The following is a 25,755-nucleotide window of genomic DNA, read 5'->3' on the forward strand; positions in this document are numbered from 1 at the left end:
GCAGCTGCTCCCTGGGAGTGGTGATGGTGCAGAGCATTGCCATGGCCCCTGCCAGGTGGGACCTGGTTTATATTTGACTCTGTGGCTGGAGCACCCTGCCAGCCTTCACCATCCTGCCGCGCTCTTCCTCCCCGCAGTGCCGTGCACCACCCACAGCAGGTTTGGCAGCGTCCGGGAACCAGCCCTGCCTGTCTGTTCTCGCTGCTTCGCATTTTAGACGCCCGGGAAAAAAACCCCCGCCACCCAGCAGCACTGGCAGGCCTGGCAGTGTAAGCCACCCAGCGCAGCCCTGTGATGGGCCAGGGTGGGCACGGCCATGCACAGTCTCTCCAGCAGGCACCGTCCCCAACAGCACCCCTGGCCCCGTGGACACAGGGACACCCAGGAGTGCCCAGACCTGAGCTGAGCAGTGGCAGCAGCAAGCGCAGCCAACACCGACAGCTTTTCTGAAAGATCACTCTTGTGACAAGGCTTGTCACCTCTGTGCTCGCACGATGAGCAGAGCAGCTCCTGGGGCACCTCCCACCATCCCCTTTTCCTTTGCACCCTGCTGTTCTCTGCCCATACCCCATGCCAAGGGCTTCCCAGCAGCAATGGGCATGCTGCGGGGCCAGGGAGAGCCTGGCTCTGCCCCTCGCACCCTCCAGGACAGGGGGCTCGGGTGCTGCAGGACTTTGTGCTGCTCCCAGGTCCCGCTTCGCCCTCTGCTCCGCATGCGCCTGGCATGGGACAGAAGCTCTCAGCCTCTGCCAGGTTGAAGGGACCAGGCACAGGAACCGGGGGGACGCCCGGCGGGGGAGTCCAGCAGGCAAAGGCTGTTCCAGAGCCTCTGGAGGCAGAGGGGCATCTCAGAAACAGAAATGAGATGGGCGTTGGGTAGGAGGCAACTCGGGCAAGTGTCCCGCTGGGAAGCATCACCATCCAGCTCAGTCGCAGCATCCCAGCTGCGTGAGGGGATGAGGCCAGGCAGCACAGCCTTGTGTGGCACAGTACCAGGAGCCCTTGCAGGCAGATCCCCGGGTTCATGGGGAGGCAGCCCAGGCCCAGCGGGGCTGCGGGTCTTTGGGGAGGCCAGGGCATTGCAACGGGATGGGGTTGCCCTCAGGAGGAGCCTCCTTCGTCTCCCCAGCTCTGGGCACTGCTCTGCACCGTGCACCAGCTCCGTGCAGGCACTGCCATCTGCAGGCAGCGGCGCCGGGGCCGGCTCTGGGCCTCTGCCAGCACCAAGCGCACGGCCCCAGGACTCCCAAGCGAGCAGCAACCCAACCACTGCGGTCACACCCACACCCAGCAGGGCTGCACCCACTGCTCGCTGCTGCACACCGGGGCAGGGAGCCACGTCCCTGAGCCCACGGGTGCTCATCCAGCCCAGCCTCGAGCAAGCAGTCGGTTAATGCATGGAGAAACCAGCAACGGCTTCTCCTCCCCAAGCAGCCGGCAGTGAGCCACTAACCTCACGCCTGGCTGCTCAGGAAGTGCAGACAGCCCCCAGCAAAACAACCCCCCGACTACACCTCCCTTGCACAGAGCATCAGCGGCACCTCTGCCCTGTGTCAGGGAGGAAAGGGGGCTCTGTGTTTTGACCACAGCAAGGGAGTTGCTTATAAAGTGCTCCCTGAAGCCCCATGCTGGCCTGTAGGAGAGGAGTCTTCCTCTTTAGGCAAGTGGCATTTGCAACTCTGTGCCCTGTTAACACCGATGCACACCGTGGGGGACACATACCCCACTCCCAGTTTGTTCTGCTTCACGTGTGCCCCATGTGAACAGCATCGCCACAAAACTGTCCCCATAAAAATCTGCCCACGCACCTATGAGGCTCTGCCCATGCTGAAGAGGCTGCCTGCCCACATCCAACAGGCAGAGACACACGCTGGCAGGGAAAGAGACCCCTGCTATAACCAAAGTAGAGTCTCTCTGCCAGAAAATGGCCAAGATAATGTTTTTCAACTAGTTCTGCCTCCAAAAAGGAACCCTTATCCCAGGTGGCTTCAGCTATGGGGCCTTTACCTTCTTGTATCCCCAGAAGGAAAGAAAGCCTCCTCCGAGATCACAGAAACAAGACACAGGAAACTCCACGCTGCAGAGGGGATTTTTCAGAAGCGTTTATTTCACTGCTGAGACTGGGGCTGCAGGAGGCAACTGCTCACCAAGCTGCCCACTGCAGAAGCATCACTCCCCTCAATCACGACAATCCACGTATGGTCAGTGTCTGCTCACCTTTCAGCACCTACATTACACAGACCTACATCACTGGGACATTCACCTGTTAGGGACACCACTTAAAAGCATTAAAAATAATAATAATAATAAAGCAATCTACAAAGTAACACTTGGAGGCATCATGCAGAAACCAGATTATTTTAGACTACACAGCAGATCAGATGCGCTAGGTTTATTGGTGGACGAGTGCTAACTACTTCTCTGCCAGTCTAACATGGTGCCAAGCTGGAGAGCGTTCCCAGACAGGACAACAGCTCCCTGTTTCCTACCCGGTGGCAGGAAACACTTCCAGGTCACAGTTTATACTTCCAGAACTACACAAGATTATGTGCTTGTAAAAGGTGCTGGGGAGTCCTGAAACTTCCTTCTGTGACACTGCCTGCTTCCTACCAGGCGACAGACACTTGAGTGCAGAAGAGTGCCTGAGCTGTGGGGTTTCTTTTTTCTCCTTTTTTTTTTTTTTAAATAAAAATAAAAGCTGACTGGTAAAATGTTATTCTTAGCACAGGTGGACCAAAAAAAAAAAAATCACATTACACTGGAAATATATAGATTGGCCCATGAGAAAGAAGCTACCTACTATTGCCCCATGAGGAGTTTTTCTTCACCTACAGTTTCAACTTCCCAAGTGAGGTAGGGAGAGGGTGACCACAGGAAAAAAAGATGGCGTTTCCAAAGGATTCCACTGTTTTAAAGTTATCCTTTTGAATCCTTCATGTAAAGTTAAAGTGTTCTTTAAGGAAACACTGCCTTTTCTTCACAACATTCAGAGTTTTGGTTTTTTGGTTGTTTTGGGTAAGGGAAAGAGGGAGAAAGAACACAAGCATCCCAGAGATGAAATGCTGGCAGTTTTGACATATTTTGGAAGGAAAGCACAGTTATAAAAAGGAAGGAAATAATGTAGTGAATCTGCAGATAGAAGGGAAAAATAAGAGTGCTGCCATAGTTTGCACTGTGCCCGCCCCAACAGCACTTGAATTACACACCCTGTTCACATGGAAACATACTGTCATACGCAGCCATCAGGAGAGGGAAAGTGGACACTTTCAAACCTGTAGTTTAATTTTGTAGGAATCAGTAATATAGAAGTCTTTCATTGCCCCTCCTAGTACTAGACAGAATGTATTTTAAGGCATAATTTAACATCCATGTCTTCCTAAAGCAATTTAACATGTAACAAGCCAAGATGTCAGACACAGAAAACTCAACAATAGCTATTCTGACAGAGGTGAAAGCTATTACATGTACAGTGTAGTATTTGCCTTCAAACAGAGGAGTCTTGTCTTTATAAAAAAAAAAAAAGAAAAATAACTGCAGACCCAGATTCTAAAAAAGCAAACATTGCCACACAAGGAATGTTCATTAGAGTCCAGTTCCCACTAGAGCTACTCAACAGGAGGATGTACAACGTGATTATGCTAAACCGCACTGATTGACTGTTCCCAGAGCACGTCCCCAGGAGGGGGGCAGAACCATGGGAGGCCAAACTCTGCAGTTCCCTAGTGCAAACTGCCTCAGAGGAAAAGCCTGTAGTCAACAAGCCTTTACACCTGTTGTTAGGCTTCACTAAGAGATGTAGTAGTCAGGCATCACCTAACAATTTCAGGACACTCCCACAAAGGTGAAGGTCCTTGTGTGGATTCTAATGCACATCCCCCGTGAACAGTGTCCTGCACACATACACCTGCCAGGCTACCGGCTTTCCCTCTTCCGTGACTGCAACCGGCTCACAGCCACCAGAATCTCACATAGACAATCAACATGATAAAAAACACAGCTACGGCCGCAAGTTTGGCGTAAGTGGAACGCATGTTCAGATACTTGGCATCCTGACGGTACTTCTTGGACAAACTGGACAAGTTGTTGGCCTTAGAATCAAGAGCTGTTAAAGGGAAAGGAGAGAGAAGTTAATCAAGAGTAACCCAACCAGATGTTCCCCAAATTTTACATTAACTGTACAAGTTTCTCTGGAGCAGCTGGAAGCGCAGCAGTTTCACATGGCAGCACGCCCTGTGCCTATCTGCAGTGCTCTAGTGCTTGTCCTCCTGGGATGAGAGCCACCCAAGCTGGTGAGATGCTGGTCTTGCCCAAAAGAAGCACCAGTACCTGCCAGGTGCTTCAGGATGCAACCAATCTACCTGAAACACCCACTGAGCCCACTGCTTTTCTCAGGAGGCTCAGGGATTAGCAAGCCTTTCCCTCCAGTATGCTCTACCCACCCAGCTGACCAAGGGGACAAGGAACCATATGCCAAATATCATCCACACCCTGTACCTGAAAGTGCCTCTCCTCGCTGTAAGACTTCCTCAATGTTGGCCACCATAATCCTCTGCACATCTTGCAGCTCTGTGTTGATGGAGCCCAGGTTCCTCCTCGCCCGGCTATCAATGTAGAGCTTCTTGGTTTTCTGGATGTAGGTATCTGGAACAAGAGGGGGCTATCAGAGGGATTCTCACCTAACACAGGGCAGCCCAGCCACCGAAGGCATGAGAGCATTGCTGAGACAGCCAGCAGACTGCATGCAAGTATTCACCGGACTGAGGCCAAAAGACTTAAAGCAGGAAACCTGAATCAAAGGACATTTACCATTTCCCTACTACTTCTCTATTCTCTTGCTCAAAACACCCATTCCTCTAGTGCCAAGAAGAGGCTGAACTGTCAATTCCATAGGCCAAGCTGGAGAGGACCCTGTGGCTGCTGCTCCCCCCCAAGCAGGAAGTTTCCTAAGTAGCCACGGGGAGAGGGACCTCACCAAATTCAATGAAGGAATAGGGCCTGGAGACCGTTGGCACCTTCTTGCCATGCTGCTCATCAAACTCTGAATGCAAGTCTTCCAGATATGCAAAGGCCAGTTTCTTGGGGAATGCAGCTTCACACAGGACCAGGTAACACACTCCTTTCTCAATGATGTAGCTAGAAGAACAGCAGACAGAGCATTAATCAATCAGTTTTGAACCTATCCTATCAAATACCACCCTGCATACCTTTATTCCTATAAGGCAATGAGAACTGAGTACAGGGACTTCCAGTTTGCCATGTCTGGATCAGGTGTAAACCTTTCCACAAAGTTATGGCTTATTTTTTCCTTAGCTAAAATAAATTTTCTTGTAGCCTAAGACCCTCTACCCGTGCCAATGGCCCTGAACTTTGACTTCACCGGAACTAAAGTTGGTCTGTGAGTATCATTACCTTAACAAAATACCAGCAACAAGAGTTATAATTTTGGAGTAAAAAAGGGAGGACACCTTCCCTTCCTCCTGCAGTCAGAAGGAGGGGAGCACAAGAAAATTTGCCAGCAGAGTAGAGGGGAAGGTGGCCAACACAGCTCTAAGACAAGGCAGTACAGCCAAGTAGCTGAGGCCCACAAACGGGAAGCTCTATCCTGAGATTAAGACACACACATGAATTTGGTCTCCGTGTGCTAAAAAGCCACCTAGTGACTGCCAGCTTCTGCTTTCCATTTTGGAGGGCTGGGTATCCCTTCCCCCTCAACACCAGCCTGTTGGTGGAGTGTCGCTATCCACATGCATGACCTCAAAGGCAGCTGGGGAAAAAATATAGTGGTGCTAGATGGGTTCTGGTGACTTCCCCTATAGGTTTGCCATGGGTAAGAATGGCTGCGCTACCAGCTCTTTGGTGACGATGTTAGGAGCTCCGAAACATACGTTGGAACAGGAGCTGGTCTTGCTGTGCAACGCTGTTTGCTTTGTTCCACAGCTGAACGCACAGAGAGGTTCTCTTCTCCTCCTCCCACAACCCACCCCCATTGCATCTAATTTGTATTTGTTCACAGAGGTTTAGTGCTGACTTTGTTTCAGTGTGAGCTCCAGTGCCTCTGTCAGCACTGAGAACAGGGGCCTTTCATTATAATTCAGCTAAAAAGCCTGCTGAAATAAGGGATAAGATAGAACCAATCTTGAGATTATTTAGGCTTTGCTACAACTGTCTGCTGCTGCACATTCCCAACTACATTTTCCTCCTCATTTAGCCAATAGAAAAATAAAGGCAACAATATTTCCACAAAAACCAAGGGAGTGGAGACAGCAGATAGCCCTGCATACACTTTTGAATGTTTATCTCTATTATTCAGGGTGCAATTTAAATGCTACTTTTATATTAGCTTCCTTTGACTTTCTGCATAATGCCATTATGTAGCAGTCTAGTTAGCATGAAGATTAACAGTGTATTAAAGAATTGACCCAGTCATGAGGACACTGTAGTTAAATAAGTAGCTTAAAATTTTGTTAATAACCACATCAGGCTTACGAAACAACTTCCCCTTCATGCAGTTTTTCCAGATAGCCCAACAGGTCCAAGTCCTTTGAATTAACCATCCTCAAGTTCTTTCTGGGCTCAGGAGTATCCATTTCTCCTGCCTCTATATGGCCTGTGTGCAAATCCCACCAGCCTTCAAATAACAACTGATCCACGCCTGGTTCAGTTGCAAGAAATGGTTCAGAAGCAAGAAACTCCGGTTACTATAATCCATTCCACAAGCGCGTCCCCACGAGCCCATGCCTTCATTCCTTTTTATGTCCCGCGGCTTGGACTGCATCAGGGCGTAAGACTAATTCTACAGTACATCATGCCTCTGTTCTTCCCTTACCCTTGGAGACCTGCTTGACAGCTTGGAGTTCCTACAAATCATCACTCAGAGCTTGATTTAGCTGCTGTCACAAACAGCAATATTTGAAAAAGTCTTTTGAAATAAGCAAAACTGGTGTCAGATAGGAATTCTGACAGTATTCCCCGAGAGCCAGAGCAGCAAACCCAAGATCAGAGCAGTCTAAGGAACATCCCCATTGGTACAGCTCTGTTATCTCTGCTCGGGCCAGCTGGTCCTGCCTGGAGCTCTTCAGCTGTATTTCCCACTTGCTTTTCTCCTGATGTGATATTAGACATGTTGGATTTAAAGTTGATCTGTCAGCACCACAGGAAGCAAGCGCACCTCATTCTGTCCCAGATTCAGACAATTTTGTCAACCTCAGTTCAGCATCAGAGCAGAGTTCCTGCACAGCTGGGCTTCTCATTTTTACACTTTGTGCGTGCCTCTGAGCTTTAGCATAGCACCCGATCATGCCGACTGCTCAGCAGTGTACACACACAAGGGGCAGACGTTGCCGTTTGCGACTGCTAACTTTTGTACTCCAGATTTCTGCACACTGAGTATAGCCAGTAGATTTCTCATAATTATCTTGAATCATTTTGAGAGAGAAAAGCTTTATCCCCGTAACAGTGGCAAAGGCCAAGGGTTGTTTTCAGCACGACAGGTAAGAGCCAGTTCAGCCATTCATCAGCCAAAGGTCAACTACTGACTGACAGCACAGCAGACACCATCGGTGTTTCTGTACCTGCACAGCCATGTACACCGAGTGCTGTAGCTGAAAGGGTGACACAGCTTTTGGAGCCAAAGTCTAAACATTACATTTGACAGAAATAACTTCAAGCAGTCGTAGCTTAAGCTTCATATTTCAGCAAGACTAGACTCTTCACTGAATTGATCAAGCTAAAAATGTTCAACGCAAGTTCAGCAATATCCTTAGCCACACTTCTAACCCTCGCACCACAAAATGCTCTACCCTGGTTTGTGCTGCCCTCAGCAGTCAGAGCTCCGATTTGGCAGAAAAAATGGTGTGCTGCATTAATGAACAGCACGGTCAGCAGTCAGCATTATTTTAGACTAAATCTCAAACTCCCTTGTTTTCTCCCCTTCCAGTACTGTTATCACAGAAGGCTTTCTGATCTGAAAGTATTATTTTCATATAGGTCCTGCCTTAATGTCTCACCTTAAAGTAGGCAGCAGTTGAGTGCTTTGCAGCAGCAGCTGTCAATTGCCTGCGGAATCTGTCTAGGGACTAACTCAATACAGGAGGAGAAACGCTCCTTTCCCCGCCTATCTGCCAGCCAGGTAACCTGGCTGTTTCTTTGAGACAGTTGTCAAAACATGAATTTGCCCAAGTCCTCCCGCCTTGTCAGAACTGGTGACATTACAGCCACCGTTAAGAGGTTTCTATTGCCTGGGCACTGCAAGTGGCTCAGCCTTCCCTGACATAGCTCTGCTTGCGTCATGGAAGCAACACAAGAAGGGATTTACTAGGATCTACACAGACTCTTTCTCAAGGCTTCGCTGCCAGTCAGAGCTATCCCCATGCCATGCCATGGAAACATTTAAAATGAGAGAGTTTTTAAATTCTAGAAAGTTTTAACTTCTAGAAAGAAGATGATGCAGAGCAGCACTTTGCAGTTAACGCTGGCAACAACACCCAAAACTGACAGGAGATAGGGATGGACAGACTATTTTAATCAGGGCCATCCTCTGACTGCTATAATTCCCTGTGAAAGGCAACCAGAAGCCAAGAGAAAAAAGATTTAAAAAAATCGTCACATCTATCCAACTGCCAACCACCAGAAAAGTTGTCCTCAAAACTTCATGGCTTTTGCCAAAGATTGCCCTTCCAAAAAACTCCTGTTCCTGTCTTTTCATGTTGCTGAATCTCTGAAGAAAGGGACAGGGCAGGAGATTTGCTAAAGGACCCTTGTTATAGAAGCAGAGACCTGAAGCCAACCTTGTGCTGCATTCAAAGGCCATCCTTCCACTCACCCAGCTGTAAACATGCACCCAGTCACCAGAGCTTGGGAATCGAGAGGGATCCCACTGCTGGCAGTGTGGCAGAAGCGGTGCCAAGTGCCGGAAATCTTGGCACATCACTGGCAAAACCGCACAACTCTGCCTCAGTGATCTCATGTGGCACCTGATCTCAGAGACTTCTAACATAATTATTTCTGCTAACAGCATAATCCTGATTCTTAACAAGATCTTGGGCTTGATTAAGTTCTCAAGCATTATTCTGCTAGCTAATTACATGTCATGCAAAGAAGCATTTCCCTTCTCAAACATAGGCTTGCTCTCCTGCCTTTCGCTGACTGTCAATTCTTCCTCTGTTTACTTCCCTTTCCAGTTCCCTTGCTATTGATTAGGGAGTAAGGATGTCTGACCTGCACTCTCTGTAAGTTTTCATTATTTCATATGCAAGTTCCCTTGTTAGTGTGCTACTGGAGAAAGCCAAAAGTGCTTTTAAGTTGAGTGTTTCTAAACAGTTTAGGAAATGAATTAAACAAACTCAACACGTTTGGCAACAATAAGACTGAATCTACAAGATGAGACAGAAAAGTTTGTCACATATTAAGGAAATAATAATAATAAAAAAATCAGAGATGCTCCATGTGCTTCTACACATGAAGCCAATGCACGAAAAAGTGCACTCTCACAGGATATGCAGAGAGGAAACCTTGTGCAAGAGGAGCTCACAGTGGTGCTGCCAGCCTGTTTTTACCAAGGACATCCCTTTTTAAAAAAGACAAGACACAGGAGGTACAGAATATGCACTGAAAGTATCTTAGAGGGTGCAAGCAAACAGGAAAAGCTTAAAGGGAACAGAACCTACATTGCTTTCAGCAAAGGCAGAACGATGAACCTGGCTGAAAAACAAGTGCCAAACAGCAGTGCCAAAAGGTAGCAACTCATACCTAGCAACTCATAGCTATTACACTTCTATTACACTATTCTATATTACTCTATTACACTATTCTATATTACTCTATTACACTATTCTATATTACTCTATTACACTATTCTATATTACTCTATTACACTATTCTATATTACTCTATTGTGTATATTCTATTACACTTCTATTACACTATCTATAGGGCAGCTATTACACTTCAGCTAGAAGGGCAGATAGTCGAATAACTCACCCTCCCTCAAAACTCACCCAATTTCTAACAAATGCTCACCCTGACCCAGCAGTGCCTTCACTTATTTCCATGTCGGCAGAAGCCTGTTCCCCCATCACGCCTACAGATACTTACTGGAAAGCCATGGCTCCTGCTTCGAGAGTACATCTTGTGGGGGACTGCTCGTTCAGCTTACGGAAGAGCTGCTTCGCTTGACTCTGGTACTGCTGCAGATCGCGGCCTGACTGAGAAGGGAGAACAGGCTGTTGGGGGCGGCTGCTACCGAAGAAACACCACCCGCCCGCAGGCAGGGAGGCTCCGGGGGGACCTCGGGCTCAGCCCGAGGAGGAGGAGCTGCCCCCAGCAGCACAGAAGCAGCTCTCCGCCTCCCACCCGCGACCACCGGACGGGAAATGCTTGTGCAAGAGTCACCCCGCTTGTGAGAAGGGGCTGCGAGGTTCCGGCTGGGTCGCCGCCCCCCGCCCGCGCCTCACCGACACACCGGACCGGATCCCCCGCCCGCAACCCCGGCCCCGGCCCATGCGCGGCCCCACCTGCTCATCCTCCTGCATGGAGGCGGCCAGTGGGAGCCCGTCCGCCACACGGGCGATCATCGTGAGTAGGACCATCTCCACGCCACGCTGCGGCCCGTCCGCCGCCGCCTGCCCCTGCCACGGAGCTAGCCGGAAACTGCCACTGCAACATCCGGTCCCACCGCCGCCAGCAGCACAGGCACTTCCGGCCACGCACCAAGAAACTGCCCGGGCGGCAACACGACCCCGCTGCTAAGGGGCCGCAGAGGGGGAAGCGCAACAGAACGGGGCGCAGCTACATCCCCTTCCTGGCCACGCCCCCTCAGCACAGACACGCCCCCTAGGCTGGAGCACCACCCACACGCAAGCCACGCCCCTCCGCTTTACCCACGCCCCGCTGCCCCCCCATCCCATCCCATGGCTCCGCCCCACCGAGACCCCCGCAGTGATTTAGCCCCGTCCCACCGAGCCCCGCCCCCTCACACGTGACGCCCCCCCCGCCGGGGCGGGGCGGCGGCGCAGGCGGCGGCGGCGGCGGCGGCGGCGGCCCGGTGGGCGCGCGCCAGGCCGGCAGCCATGGCGGCGGCGGCGGAACGGAGCCGCCTCAGCTTCCCGGGCGGTGCTGGGGCCCTGGGGCGGCCCGTGCCTATGAACCTCTTCGCTACCTGGGAGATCGACGGCTCCAGCCCTAGCTGCGTCCCCAGGTAACGGTGGGCGGCCCCTTCCCCTCAAGCGAGCAGCCCCCGGCGACTCGCGGCTGGGCGCGGACCCCCGCGGGTCGGAGGCCCGCGCCCAGCCGCGAGCCCCTGGGGGCTGCTTCCTGAACCCCCCTTTCCCCTCAGCTTTGCGGTCTTCCCCTCAATTTTAGGGTCCCTTTCCTCCATTTTGGGGTGTCCCCCCCACCGTTACCACAGCGATGGGCAGGATTCCCCTACCCCTGCAGTGGGTTTTCGGGGTGGGCGGGGGGACCAAGGACCCCCTGACCCTAAAAAGGGGGGTGGCTGTTGCCCTCTGCACCAGGTCTGTGAGAGGGTCACCCTATGCCCCACCCCATGTGTTTGAGTGACCGCCCCAAAAAAACCCCTGGCTTGGAGTGTGTGTTGGTGGCAGGGTTTGGGGTGTCCAGCTCCTTCTCCCACCATGTTGTGCTCCCGGTGCCCCGCCATCCCGTGCGGGCTGTTCTGTTAACGGGGCCTTCGCCTGGTAAATGCCCCACGCCCGTGCCTCGGGGTGGGCATCAGTTTCTTTTCTGCGGGTTTTTCACCTGCTCCCAGTCTCGAATCTTTCCCTGCCTCTGGTGTGTGTGTATAAACACGCGGATGCATCCCCGCCTGCGCTTTTTTTAGCCCACATGGGAGGAATCCCTTTTAGTAGTTTTTATAAAATTTGCGCTTTTCAAGTCTCGCTTTAACAGAATGCCTTTGAGCATTTAAACACGCTGAAGATGACTCTTTGAAGCACTCTTCTTTCTCTTTTTATTTTTTTAATGGGGCGCAGCAAGGGAGCAAAAAGGGAACAGAGTCATCGGGCTGACCTCGCAGGAATGTAGAGCTTTGCAAGCTTTATAAACCCCCCAGATCCCTCTGTCTTCTGCGCCATCCAGATAGCAGGTTGGACTCGATGGCAGAGCCCCTGCCTTGCAGGGCTAGCAGCTTGCTCGTGGGACTAGTAACTATCTTAGCTTAAACATTACACACAGTTGTAGTGCTTTGACATCGTGGGCAGGAAGATAGCATGGGGTAGAAGAAAACCCAAGTCCTGCAATTGCAGATGATCTTGGTTTATAACAGCTTGTCTGTGCTGACAGTGCCTTGGAGTATCTGTTGGGCAGCAAGTTTCTCTGCTTGTCTTGTTTAGCCTTTCTTCTCTGCAGCGGGAGGTCTTGGAAGGGGAATAGCACCAAGGGGAACATGCCCCTCTTCAAGGAGTCCGTCTGCTGTGGAAGGAGTTGCTTGTATGGGAGGAGCTGCAGGAACAGTTGGTGCACTTCTGATTTTTGCACTGGATTCCGGTGCAGTTTGCATCGACCCTGGTGGTGTACAGAGGACACGGAGGCCCTCTTGTAACGCTGTTTTGAAAACTGTTGTCTCCATTGCACCCTTGACTACAGGAAGGCAGTTGGGTTTCCATCTCATCCAACCTCATAACAGTGTCTGTTAAACTGAAATAAAAAAACAAATGTCTGTCGCTGTCAAGGACTTTTAGTTCTGCATTATCATTTATGCTGATACTTGCAGATCTGAAAATGAGCTTACAACATAGCTTGCTTGTTTGCAAATCTGTAGATGACCAGAAAATGCAGTGTAAGGACACTGGCCCTGCCTTGATGTGGTAGGGCATGGGGGTGCATCTGCACAGGACTTGGCATTTGGGGTGGGTCCTGGGTGTTTGAATTGTGTTGGGCAGGTGGGCAGCAGATTGCAGGCAGCTGGTAGAGGTGCCTGGAGGAACCTGGGTGATGCAAAGGACATGTGGGTATCTGGGCAGGTATCGGGGCAGAACTGGGGCTCGAGGGAGAAATTTTGGAGTCACTGAAGCAAGCTGTGAAGCAGGGGCTGATGGAAGTGCTCAGATTGCATGCCCTGGGGCCTGAGGCAGTGATGGGAGGATGGGGGCAATTGGGACCTTCTAGGAGCATAGCTTTTGTATGAGGGAGTTTGTGTGTAGCGGTGGGTCCCTCTGATTTCAGCCCTGTTGTTGCCGTCACCTTTGCTTGCTGTGCCTGGGTGCCCTTTTCTCCTAGAGCTCAGGGGGATAAGTGGACATCCAGCTGCTGCATCTGCCATGGCTGACCAAATGAGCAGGTCTTTCCACAGCCCCATTGGACATGGACTGCCCCACATAGGCTGGGCAAGCGTGTGAGGGCCATGTATGGGGTGCAAAGTATGGCAGGTCTGCAGTTGCAGCTGTGGGTGCCAAGTGTTTTTTGTTAATCTGAAATGAAGTCAGGAGGAGCTGAGGTTGCAGCTCCTGCAGCAACATTGAGTCTGATTGCACGGTAAGGTGTGTGCTATGCTGCTTGTGCTGGGCAAACGGTGAATTCTGTAGCAGCAGCTGGGGTGCAGAGCCTGGACGCTCAGTTCTGCTGTTTCTAATCATTTAACGTCATGTCCTGTGATGCTACATTGGATCCATGCTTTGCGTTTCATGACAGGCTTTGCAGCAAACCTCTCTGTCAGAGAAGGCAGGAGTTTGAAAACCTTTGAATTATACTATTGCCTCTATATTTTAAGTTCATACCGTAATGATTTTTCCTGTGGCACAATAGCATTTAAGATTTGTGTTAAAGCGAGAGAGACTGGGATTAAAACTGTTCTGCAGGGGAAACAATATTCAAAATGAGCTTGTTGTTCAAGCAGACATCTGTGGGGACATGAAAGGAGGATGTGGAGGAGAGTGGGCCTTGGTGTGTGGTCAAGTACGGTGGAACTGCCTTGGTCTCTTCTGAGATTTCCACCAGTTAAAAGTTCCCTTCTGGGTTTCTGTTGACAGGACAGGCCTTCCTAGTTGAGAAGAGGCTTGAACTTGGCAGAAAGTCAAGAGGATTCATGGAAGAGGGGCATGTGTTTGGGGAGGGAGTGTTGCTTCCTTCCCTTTTCTCTTTGGTACAATAAATCTTACCCCATTTCTAAACCACTTCTCCTACAGTAAGCTGGAGCAGGAGGGCTTGGGTGGAATCAGCGCCTGGAGCCGGCTGTGCCTGCATTGCCCTAAATTGTGTGGGTGGGTGTTGAGGTGGAGGGCCTCATGCGGATGTGGTGTATGCTTCCCAGATGATGGCTGAGAACTAGACTGTGGGAGGAAGATTTCTAAAGCACTGCTCTTCAACGCACTCTTCTTTGGCGGGTGATTTACTGAAAGTCCATTCAGCTTGGGGGGGTGTCAGTAAAATCTGGAAGGCTGCCTTGGTGCCTCCGTAGAGTTTCCTTGTGTGAAAAGGCTGTGTCTAAACTTAAGGAAGAGTAATAGTGAAGAACCATAGCGTTGTTCTGCAATTGTGTGTTTTGTGTGAAACACAAGGTTAGGTGGTGTTTTGTACTTGTGCTGGTCTCCCTTTCTCTTCTGCCATTTGCAGAAATGATTTTCTGACTTCTTTCTTCAGCACATACAGCTCCTGGAGGCTTTGACCGACCATAGTGCTTCTGAAATGCAAGTACTTTCTTTTAGTCATGCCAGAAATGTGACTCAAACTGTCTCACTATCTGGGCGTAACTGCTACATACCAGAAGGGAGAGATGCCTACCTTTTTCTGCCATTTCTTTCTTCTGTGCATCAAAATATTTTCCTTTGCAGAAGGTTGCGTTACATAAAGTTCTCCCTACCACCTGTAAAAACTGAGAGTGGTCTTGCTGCATGACTGTGAGAGAATCAAAACTTTTCCCCCTGTTTCCTCACACTGAAAAGGAAGAATTATTTGGGGAGAGGGGGTATGTTTTTTTCTTTTTCTTTTTTTCTTTCCAATCTCTTGATGAAGCTGTGGGTGTGAATGGCAGGATGCAGTACTATCCTGTCTTGAAGGAGCCTCATGAGGAGACAGCAGCATGGGGAGGCTGTCTAGAGGAAGAGTGGTCTTGGGGAGAAAGCTTTGTTGGAAGGGGGTCTGCTGGAGCAAAGCTTTATTGGAAGGGGGTCTGCTGGAGCAAGGGGAGGTAAGGGTTGGCACTCCCATTCAGAATGGGTTTTGTTTTAGGCTACCGCTTTAATTGTCAAATACTTGAAAAAGTTCCTGGTAAGCTTTGAACTGTGAAGTTGAGTGTATTGAGAACAAATTGCACATGGAGCACATGTGACCTGGTGTCCGTTGGAGATACGAAGGAAGCTGTGGAGCAGACCTGGGAAAAGATGATGCTGGAGATCCAAGGCTGTTTACTGGGCACTGTCTGAGCATTTCATATGCCAGCTTGCCTCTGTAGCTTGCCTGCAGGGTGAGGAAACATGAAGGGAATCTATGCACATCCCCTGGACTTGAACAGGAGGTTGCTGGTGCAGGGATGTTACTGCTCAGCGTGCTGTGGGATGGCCTTGCAGCACGCAGACTTTCACACTAGCCCTCGTGCGGATATCCCCAGGGGCAATGGAAACTGATTGGGGTGAGGCTGTGGATTCACAGCAGCTGAGTGGATCCTAGCAGTTTGCTCATGCCGCAGGCTATGTGCTCCTCTCCCTGTGCCAGCTCCCATCTTCTGATCTGTCTCTCTGTTGGTTTCCAGTGGTTTGCAGAGGGGTCTGTGAGCACGTAAAGGTAACAGCACAGACGTGTGACCAGGAGAGACACAGCGAGGACTGCTGGGGCATGGAGCCACTCCAGCAAGCTGCATGTTTGCACCCCTACATAATGTTAATTCCCTCTCCCAGCCAAGTGCTGAGGGGGTTGTGACCTGCGTGAAGTCCACAGCTGGCTGTTCTCGTGAGGGTTTGCTGCAAATGCACTTGGAAGGGAGAGGCTTCGCCTCTTGGTACAAAGGATGCGTGCCTACATTGGGAATGGGAACTTCACTTGGCCAGTGAGAGCATGTTCTGGCCTGGCTCGAGCAATGGCAACTATGTCCTGTATTGGCAGAGAAAGGTGGACAGCTTGCTAGAGTAATAATTATGATCAGGTGATGCTGCATCATTAAAAATGCTGATTAATTCAGGTAGGGAGAGATGTTAATTTAAATGTGTCTTAACCTCCTGATCTATTGGTATGCTAACATTTAGGAGAGAACTCTTGTTTGTTAGGATAACTGCTGGCATGTTCATTTGGAGCTGACTGTAGATTTTTGGTACATTTGGAACTAGGAAAATGTCTAATTACTCAGATGACTAGGTACATTTCAGAAGTGCTTATTTGGAGGCTTTGTTTTGACTTTGTTTGAATAGCACAGAATGCCTCACATTTTACACCGAAGAAAATTGAATACAAATGAGTGCACAGGATAGGCTTTAAAAAAAAATCGCTAAGGCGAAGTTGAATATTTGAGATGCATGAGGAAAAGCATCCACAACTGAGCAATGGGATGAAATGCTTGGAGTAAAGCGCAATGACCAAAACCATCCCCTTTATTCTTAGAGCCAGGAGATCCTATTTCTCCTAGTCTTCATGGAAGAGATCAAGCCCAAAATAACATTACTTCAGGCAAGATCAAGTGATCCCTTAGTGCTCCCCATGTAAATCCTATGCCAGCAGTTACTAAGTTTGTAACTTTGTACGACACTACTGAATGTAATTTGGACTCTCGTATTCAGTGGAAAAAATTTTCTTCTAGACGCTGAGTGGTGTTGGAGTCAAACTTCCAGTTAGACCTATTTTGAGTGGTCTTTTAGCTGATGTAAGGTGAAGCTTGTGCATGTCAAGAATAGTTCTGAAAAAGTCTTAAAATCTCAAAGCTGTAGCGAAAGGTCTCTGGATGGGGCTGTGCATGGTTTTCATCTGGACGCTTTGCACATGCCCAGTGCAGAAGGGCTTTGGGAGTGGAAGGAAAGGGCTGCTCTTTCGAAGGGCCTCTTTCCTTGCGTTCCATCAAGTGAAGGTGCCCAAGGGACCTTCCCCTCATGTTCCCTGGACAATGTGGCCCGTGCTCCTGCAGCCCTGCGTGGCAAGAGGCGACCCTACAGCTGCTTGTCCGGGAAATAAAAGCTCTGTCAAATTGGAGCCATTGATACTCCACCTTTCATCAGCTCTGAGCCTGTGGATGATTTCTGTGGCAAGCTTGTGGCTGTATCAAATTAGCTATGAAATGATTTGCATAATAGATTAATCAACCAGCAATAAAACATCCCTCTTTTCTGCCAAGAAAAGAAAAGCAACAACTCAGCTGTTACAAGAGGCCATTATGTTCTTTGCAACCCTTAATTTTTCTTTTTCCAAGAGCACTTCGTGTTTTGGCCTCGCGCAGGAAGCTGGCCTGCTCACTGGCTTTATTTGCGTCACATCTTGGCAGCTTTTTCTAATTCTTTTGGGCCAAATTTTGCCACCGTTATGGTGACCTTCTAGGGAGGGTATTTCCTATGGAATTGGTGGCTGGCTGCCAAAGGACTCTGTATTGCCAGGTCCTCCATTAGCCTTCGCCTTTCCATTGACTTACTAAAGAGAGTGAAATTCCTCTGGGCCCCTTGTGCTCCTTCAGAACTGCCCCGTTTCCCTGGGAAGTTGGGGAGCAGGAGGACAAGGGGGAGCTGGGAGCCTCAGAGGGTGTGTAACTGTGAGTGGGCAGGAACTGGTCACTGTATTTTATTTTTCCTGTGTTTCTACCTCCCTGTAAGCCAGCTACATCATTTTCCTAACCTATATGGGCCTCCTGTGGCTCCAGACATGACATCTGTGTGTCCTTGCTTGGTCAAAAATGCCATCTCCTAAACAGTGCTGGAGGTGTTTTAGTCCGAATGGATCCTAACGTGCGGATGATAAGAGGCTTAACTGCCTAATTGAATGTGATAGTGTGAAGCTCCTCTCATGGTGAGGTTTAATTGGATTATAGTACTGTACAGTGATGTGGAGGCTTGCAGGGCATGCAGCCAGCTTCACAAGGAGAGAGTGGATCCTTGCTAATCACTCATTTGTTTAAAACAATGAATTGCCTAGAGAGCTCTGATGGGCATGTGCAGCCAGTAGCCCTGGAGGAGGGATTCCTCAAAAATGAGGGTCATTGATGACTACTGCACATGCAGACCCTGTCCTTGGGTCAGTGCAACTGTAGTAGAGGGTCTGCAGATCTGCCTGGTGAGCCCAAGTCTGTGGAAAGGAGGAGATAATGCTCCTAGTGTTTGGAAAAGTAGATGCGTGGGGTGTCTTGTTGCGTGCTGGAGTCTGGAACCCATTTCCTCCTCTAGAACCACTTCAGCCTTTCCTGCAGTGCTTTGCGTGGCTGTGTCACTTGTCACGAGCTGTGCCTTACTTCTGAGGTGGCCTGCTTGTTTCTTCTCATCTAGCAGCTGCAAGTCTGCAGGCCAGTCTGGTTTCAAGTGCAGTTTCTTGCAGGGCAGTAATTATTTTTGATCAGGAGCTCAAATGCCAGTGTTGGATCTCCCCTGCCCCAGTGGGAAAGCAATCTAATTTTTAAAATGTGCAGCAAAAATAAAAATCAGAGCAGCTCATATGCTGTGAAGTTTGCTTGGTGGAGGCTGTCATGCATATAAACTAGAGCTGGGGTCTGCAAGCCAGAAAGTGTGCTGTTGCTTGCCTGGCTTGGGGTGGTGCATGGTGGCTGCTGCACCTTTGCAGCACCTGTGTTTTGGGTGCAACTCCTGGAGGCTGTGTGCTTCGTGGAACCTGCTATCTGCCTGAACTGCAGAGTGGCTGTTCTTGGGAGTTTTTGCACTGAAAGCAAGAGTGTTTGGTTTACTGATGTTTCAAAAGAGTTTGAAATCTGCGTAGTTGCTCAGATCTTATTTCAGAAGAGTTGTCAAGGAAAATAGCATTTGTTCTCCTGTAAGCAGGCAGATTAGCATAAAATATCAACTTTGATGTTGTGCGCAGTGTGCTCCTCATCCATAGACTCTCTGCTGGTTTGGAGAGTTAACTGTTTCTCTCTTAGACTTTTGAACACGCTGGGAAATGCCCCCAAGGATGGTGTGTGCTGTTTGGGCAGGGAACAGCACTGGGAGGTTTTGATCAATTCACCCTGTTTCCTGCAGTGGCTTGTCTGAACTGTATTAAAGTGAAATAGATAAACGTGATCACTTTGTGGTTGCGGGGTGGCAGTAGTGTAGCCACCTTCTCCTCTGTGCTCTAAGATGTGTAGGACACCCCTCAAGCTGTTCAGTCGAAAGATAAACCAACTCCCCTCTCCTGCTGGTTCACCCTTTTGGGCAGTCAGGTGCTCTGGAGCTTGTAGGAAGTAAGTGGAAGAGAGTAGGGAAGAGGGAACACTGGTGTTTAACCAAAACCTGCAGAGCCTGCAGATCCTCCTGGGCCTTGGGGAGGTAGTTTCTTCTGTTCTAAAAAGAAAAAAAAGGAACAAACCTGGTGATCCAGGATGGGATTTTTTTAAAGTGTATGTTGCTAGGGAGAGGTGGAGGTTTGAAGGTGTGAGGCTGTAAAGGAGGGAGGGATCAAGTGTGTGCCTGTGTGCAGGGAAACATGTTTTCACTGCTCAGCAAAGTATTTTGCTGTTAAAAATCTTCTGCAGAAAGACACAGTCTACTTCCATCAGATCCCTTTGCTCTGATAAGCTTGTCGGTTCAAAAGTCCTTCCCCGCTCTTTATTTTTCTACAAAGCAACGGTACTGTGAGGGCTTGGAGGTGCTCCTCGCTGATTGTTAAATATCGTGTGCAGGAGAAATTTCTAAAGGGATCTTCACCTCTGCAGGGAAACACGTGGAGAGCTGCAAATGGAGACACGGGAAAACCACGGAGCTCATAATGTGTTTCTGGTCTGTGTTTCAAGGGTTTCTAGTGCAGGGCTCATTAATGGCCAAAATGAGCTGCAGTTTGCACATACACTTGTCTGATACGTGTTTCCCAACAGGCACTAGGCCAGGTCTAGATATAGAGCAGAGAATAACCCCCCATCAAGAGATTCTTAGGAAGCCTTATCTATATATAGTCTATATAAGTCTGTATCCCCTTTCTGCTGAGAGGACAATCTCTGCCTGGGAAATGTGGTTAATGCAGATATACCCCAGCTTCTGAGAACCAGGCAAAGGTCCACAAGTATCATGTCTGCTGCATCCTGTGTGAGTGATCCCTAATGTGTCCTGGCTCCTGCTGCGGTGTGTTGAGGTGGAGAATTCTCTGCTGAGGGCCCCAGCTGCACTACCCTGTGCTGTGACTGTGCTGTTGTGGCGAGCTGGTGACGTGCTCCTGCAGCCAGCTAGGCTTATCCCCTGTGGGAGCACGCAGCAGCCGCTGGCCAGAGGGAACAGCTGCGAAAGGCTGGGGCATGTCGTTTGCGCGGAGCTCATGGTGCCTGTGCCTTCAGAGCATGTTGGTCTGTTGGATGCTCTCATTAAAGTGGTGAGATTGTAGCTTGGCAATGACTTGTGAAACAGCTCTTGTAGGATTTTATGCCAGTGCAATTCCCTTTCTTGCTGCTTACCAGGGTGTACCATGAGAGGAACCTGCACAGACATACTGCTGCTTCTGGAATGAGAAACAATTTGCAGTGCTTAGCCCACCTGCTTCATCCTAATGCAGAAAAAAAAAAAAAGACTAGCAGGTGGCTTAGATCAGAAGTGGGAACACCGGGAGGTGGACAAGGCTGCCCTTTCACACAGCAGTGTGGTCTCCTGTTAATTTATGTAGGGGTGCAGTTTCACAATTAGGATGTCTGAAGCCATTCCTAGCCAGCCTTCCTTTCCGTATAGTATGCGACTTTTTCCAGCTGGTTCACCACTGGGTTTCATAGCTGTCCTGGCAGCTGTTGAGGGCCAGCTGTGGAGGAGCACAGCCTTCTTTCTACTGCAGAGAGTTTGCTGCCCACCTAACATTTTTGCAGTGCATCCTGAAACCAAAGAAGTGAGAGTCTGGGGAGCTTTGTACCAGCTTGAAGTGTTGATCTGCAAATACCTCGTGAGGTTCTGTTGGAACTGCTGGAGGAATGGCTTCACTTTGGATGCATTCAGCTCCAGGATTGTGGGTCTAGGTCTTTCTTTTTAAAAGAACAGCCCTGTTTCCTACACTGGAGAGGCTGGTTGCTTTCTCACGTCTTTTAGGGAGCTGGTCTGGCAGCATAACTCTTAACCCTGTTCAGGCTGGAACCTTGACAAGATGTGCTCTGCCTTTCCTAAGCCCATGAAAGTCATAGGGCTGTTGGAGGACATCTCCTTGCACACGTTTTTACAAATATAGCAGGATCGTTTGAGGTCACTCAGTCTTGGGTTTCTTCAGGGAGAGCGCACTTCAGCTGGAAGCTGTGCCAGAGCTAGATTTTACAGCCTCTGGAGGGGCTGTTCTGAAAATGGGTGTCTATAACATGGGGTCTAATCTCAAGACAACGCTGCAAACTTTCTAGCTCATCAGATACATGTGCCGAGTTTATTTCACCTTGTCACGTGTGACCTGATTTCACTGCTGCCTCATCCATGTGAACTCAGTGCTTTGTAACGGGGACAGGGACATCACCATTCTCAGCAGAGCAATTGTATCCATTTCCTGGCTGTGGGGAGCCATCATCAGTGTCCCTACCTTTTTACTGTTCCATCTGTGCAGTAGGTGGCTGTGAGTGTAAGACATTAAGCATTTACCAGTCCCCTGCCTGTTACAGCAAAGCTCCAATAGCTCTCTCGCTGAAGAGCTCTTTTGCAGATGTGCATAGAGCTGTGCATACTGTCCTGACACTCTTCGGGTAAGGTTATAGCTAGCTTTTACCACCTCCTCTGAGGCTAACATGTCTGGTGGCTCTTTGTAACCTACCTGCTTAGGCTGCTGCTTGCCAGCACCTTCTGCCTTGTGCCAGTGCAAGCATTTGAGAGTTCACATGGTCAAGCGGACCAGGGCAGGATTTGGGGGGTAGAGGTGAGGAAGTGTTTCAGTTGGATCAGTTCTCTGCTGTGCTTTGCTGCATGATGGTCCAAATGGTTGTGCAGGCAGAGTGTGGGGATGAGGATGGAGCAGGTAACCTGTTTAATCTAGTGCTGCTGCTGGAAAGACATCGAGTGGAAGCAGTAAGTGGTTCTGCATGCTTCCAATGTATGCACCACATTTCTAATTTAGCAGAGCTTCTCTTTAGGCTGGGGAAATGACTTTTAATGACTGTGGAAGGAGAAGTCTAGCCCCTTGTTTAGAGGCTTGTGTTTAGCTGCATGCTAGAAACCCTGGGTGGTCCAAAGTCTTGTCTGTGTTCTCCAGCTCAGGGCTGCTGTTGTCAGAGCTGCAGAGTGCGTCAAGGGGAAGAGATGCTTAGGGTGGAGGTGGTCTTTCCTTCTTTTGGGCTCTAAGGGGAGGTCTCTGGTGGGGAGAAGGTTTTGGGAGCTAGGCTTTTTGTAAGGAGATTGTCAGACAGGCACTTTCTAACTTGAATAATTGACAGTGTAACCAAAGCTACTGGAGATTGTTGGGGATGTAACCGAATCTTTCACACCGATTCTTATGCAAATTCAAACATGTGCTCCTGGTTTCTAATGGGACACCTACAAATACAACTGGCTCCATTCAGAACTTGGCTTCTGTGCACTGGATCTTTAATTGCTAATGACTTTATAGTAAGAGCGTGACTTGCAGAGCTGCATCTGTAACAGTTTCTCAGTGCTGCTCTTCCCTGTACGCATGAAGTTTCCCTGTAGATTTTACGTAAGTGACCTGTGGAAGTTCTGGCACGTGGTTCGGTGTGTTTGGTGCTGAAACTGCCCATTTGCATACTGCTGTGGTTCAATAGCAAAATGAGCTGGTTTTCTTTGCTTATGTGTTGGGGCTCGTTGAAGGTAAATTAAAAGACCGTGATGTTCTGCAGAAAATAATTTGGTGTACTTAACACTGAGTGCAAATAATCTTAAGTTTCTACCCAGTAAATCTGTGACTGTGAGTTGATGAGCACATTTGATAAGTATTATTTTGGGCTTCTGGGGGGGAGATTGGTGTCTGCAACCTCCTGGCATAGCTTCAAAATTAGGCTTGTTTTTTTCATAAATGTGCCACGTGGTAATGGAGTAGTTGGTCAAAACCATGTGGGCTTAATTTCTTTAAAATATAAACAGCCTAGAAATGTTTGTTTATGTACAAAATATCCAGCCAGTGACTGTAAGCATTTCCATGTTTCTACAAGAAATGAAGGTAATTATATAATAAGCAAAGATTCATATGGCTTAACTTGTCTCCCATCTGGCATTAGTTAAATTGGTGTTTTCATCTGCATGACCTCTCAGGGTGGGGAGAAATGATGAAAATAGAAAACATGGCTGAAAAAGACCTTCCTAGGTCATCTTCTAGCCCATGTAAAGGCTGGAGCAGCTCCACTGAACAACGCCTGACAGCTGCTTGGAGGAGCGACTATTCCCCCTCTTGCCATGGTCCATGTTACTGGGTAGGTATTGTAGGAGTTTTTAAATGGTTGGTTTTAGTTGACCAAGGAGTTGCCTGTCCTGTATGTAGTCCTTCCCCAGTGTATAAATTTATATTCAGACTAAATAGATTAACTGCAGCAGGAAGAGCTTCCTTCTTAAAAGAAAGCTATTGTTAGAGCATCACTTATCATAAATCTTTAGTGCTTCTAATCCTGCTCTCCTCCCACGGCCCTTTTCACCCTTCCATCCGCCTGCTGGTTTACAGTTTGCAGGGTCTGCTCTGAGTTTCTTGGGGCTGTTCTTCAGCCTTCCTCTGTGGTCCCTTCCTCTCGGAAGGGCAGTTTTCAGTGTCAAAAGGATCATTCCAAAACGTCCCCTTTCATGAAAATATACCTGCATGCTTGCTAACTGGTAGAAAGATGATATGCTGCTTTCCCGATCAAGTTGCACCCACTGCCTTAAAATGAAGGATTTGCAAGGAAAGCTGAGAACTGCAAGAACTGGATCATATATATTTCATGTTGCTAGTGGCTTGCTAGGGGCTGAACTCCCTTTTATTTGTTCCTCTACCTCTTCCCTACGGTGCGCCTGAGAGCGTGCCAGAATTTAAGGTGCTCCGATTTCTCTCTCAGGCTGGCGAGAACTGTATCTTCTTTCTTCCAGGATTCTGCTTTATTTTGCTTAATAGAGTTGAAGACCATTAATGTAGACTTTCTCCTTGCTTCACAAATAGACTTTTGAGTGTCGCCAGGTACTTGGATAAGCTTTGGCTGCTTGTGTTCAGTCTCAGTGAGGATCTGAGACAGCTGCTTGCAGATACCAAAGCAGATCAGAGGATTTTTTCCTCCCAACATGTAGCATTCAGCAGCTTGAGTGTAAAGCTGCTCACTGAGACAAAATTCTGGTGGTTCTTTACCCTTGGCCCCTGGGGATGTGCTTGAGGACCAGAAGCCTGGCCAGTGCTTAGTTCAAGCAAGCGAGTAGAGCTTTTTCCAGGGAGAAGGGATTTCAGAGGTGGATTTTCTCAGTTCAGCCTTTGGTCAGCATGCTCCTGTTTTTCTGACATGTAAATGGCAGGTCCTGCTGGGTGTCCTTAAAAAAACGTTTATAATAAGCTTTTGGTGTTCATTCAATTGTTTCCTTGTTCCAGGATCATAACCTAAGCGTACATGCAGCCTGGCAGTGCTTAGCGGCTCTGTTGATGTTCCTGCTGCACCTGCATTCAAGGCCAGCTTTCTAGCGCTGGTCCCTTGCCATGCACATGTTGAGTGCAAAGTGCTCAGCTCTTCTTGGTGCCTGCACAGATGCTGATGGTACTGCATTTTGAAGATGTATCTGCCTTGTCTGTGTTTGGATGCTTAGGTTTGCTTTGCAGCATTGCTCTCCTGAAGGTCTGAGCAGCCTGGTTCCTGATGTTTCCACCTTTGAACAGCACTAACGTTCAAGAGGATCTCGGGATGAGAAAACCTGTTGCACCTAGGTGATCGAGTACACACTCTGGTCCAGAGCTGGGCTGTGAGTATGTTTAGCGTGACCTCACCAACATCCCAGCCTCATGCTGCCTCCTGCGTTCTTGCGGTATTTACTTCTCTGGCTTCTCTCAGTGTTGCCGCAGGCCACTGCTGTGGTTTCGAGCTGTGAAAGCAATGCATAGTGCTTGGCTTCCCAGTGGACTTGGAGTCAGTGCATGCTTTCCTGCAGAATGGGTCACTGTAAAACTATCTGGTGGATATTAGTAAAATTGTACAGTTCTTCACAGGGCTTCTAGGGAGGTGCGGAAAAGGTGCTTTGTATCTTGTGTACTTTTAAGTGCCATGTAAATGACTGGCAGTAAAGCAAGCAACTGCACAGGAATCCTGCTTTGCTTAGCTCTGACTAGCAGTGTCCTGGATACTGGACATGTGTTTGTGTGAGGCTGCCACCATGGTCAGCTCTCAGAGGTAGCTCTTGCTTTAGGACAACCGTAAGATGATTTCACTCTGCTTTTCTTTGCTTCCACTACGTTGTCGTATTTCTCTCTGGTGGTGGTCAGATTTGCTGATGGTTCATATTTTAGCTGGGAAAAATGCCCCTTGTTGGGATTCTGGTATGTCTGTATACAATCAAAAATGTTGAGTGGGCTGGGAATAGCTTCCAGCAAAGTTGTATCAGTTTCTTGGAGCTCTTTTGTTTGGTAGAAATTCCTTTCTTTTCTCTCCCCCTTCCCATCCCCCTGACAGCCCACCTCTTTTCTACAAGGACATGCTGAGGTATAATTCACAGTCGTGTGACTGAAGTGAAATATGCACAGCTGCAAATGCATTTTTAAGTGATACTTCATTGTTAAGGCATCTCTCTGAACAGG

The 25,755-nt window shown here is 48.9% G+C and overlaps 2 protein-coding genes across 10 annotated transcripts in view; one reads left to right on the forward strand and one right to left on the reverse strand.

The window, feature by feature from the left end:
* Nucleotides 1–2,080: 2,080 nt before the first annotated feature.
* On the reverse strand, nucleotides 2,081–10,668 carry SEC22B (SEC22 homolog B, vesicle trafficking protein). The gene is made up of 5 exons (XM_075508088.1): nucleotides 10,512–10,668; nucleotides 10,093–10,202; nucleotides 4,973–5,133; nucleotides 4,495–4,641; nucleotides 2,081–4,102 (listed from the first exon to the last, which is right to left on the reverse strand). The coding sequence occupies exons 1-5, from the start codon at nucleotides 10,584–10,586 to the stop codon at nucleotides 3,948–3,950; spliced, it is 648 nt and encodes a 215-aa protein (XP_075364203.1). The 5' UTR covers nucleotides 10,587–10,668; the 3' UTR covers nucleotides 2,081–3,947.
* Nucleotides 10,669–10,946: 278 nt separating this feature from the next.
* The window catches only part of PACS2 (phosphofurin acidic cluster sorting protein 2), an 83,688-nt gene continuing 68,879 nt past the window's right edge, over nucleotides 10,947–25,755 (forward strand). For 2 of the 9 annotated variants that reach the window (XM_075508095.1, XM_075508099.1), the window contains exon 1: nucleotides 10,948–11,194. In XM_075508095.1, coding sequence (XP_075364210.1) covers nucleotides 11,067–11,194 — 128 coding nt within the window. In that variant the 5' untranslated portion in view covers nucleotides 10,948–11,066. Of the gene's footprint in view, nucleotides 11,195–25,755 lie in introns of all 9 variants that reach the window. The other 7 variants (XM_075508093.1, XM_075508094.1, XM_075508096.1 and 4 more) reach the window with 6 other exon arrangements.

Source organism: Mycteria americana, chromosome 7 (assembly GCF_035582795.1).
Source record: "Mycteria americana isolate JAX WOST 10 ecotype Jacksonville Zoo and Gardens chromosome 7, USCA_MyAme_1.0, whole genome shotgun sequence".
Taxonomy (NCBI): Eukaryota; Metazoa; Chordata; class Aves; order Ciconiiformes; family Ciconiidae; genus Mycteria; species Mycteria americana.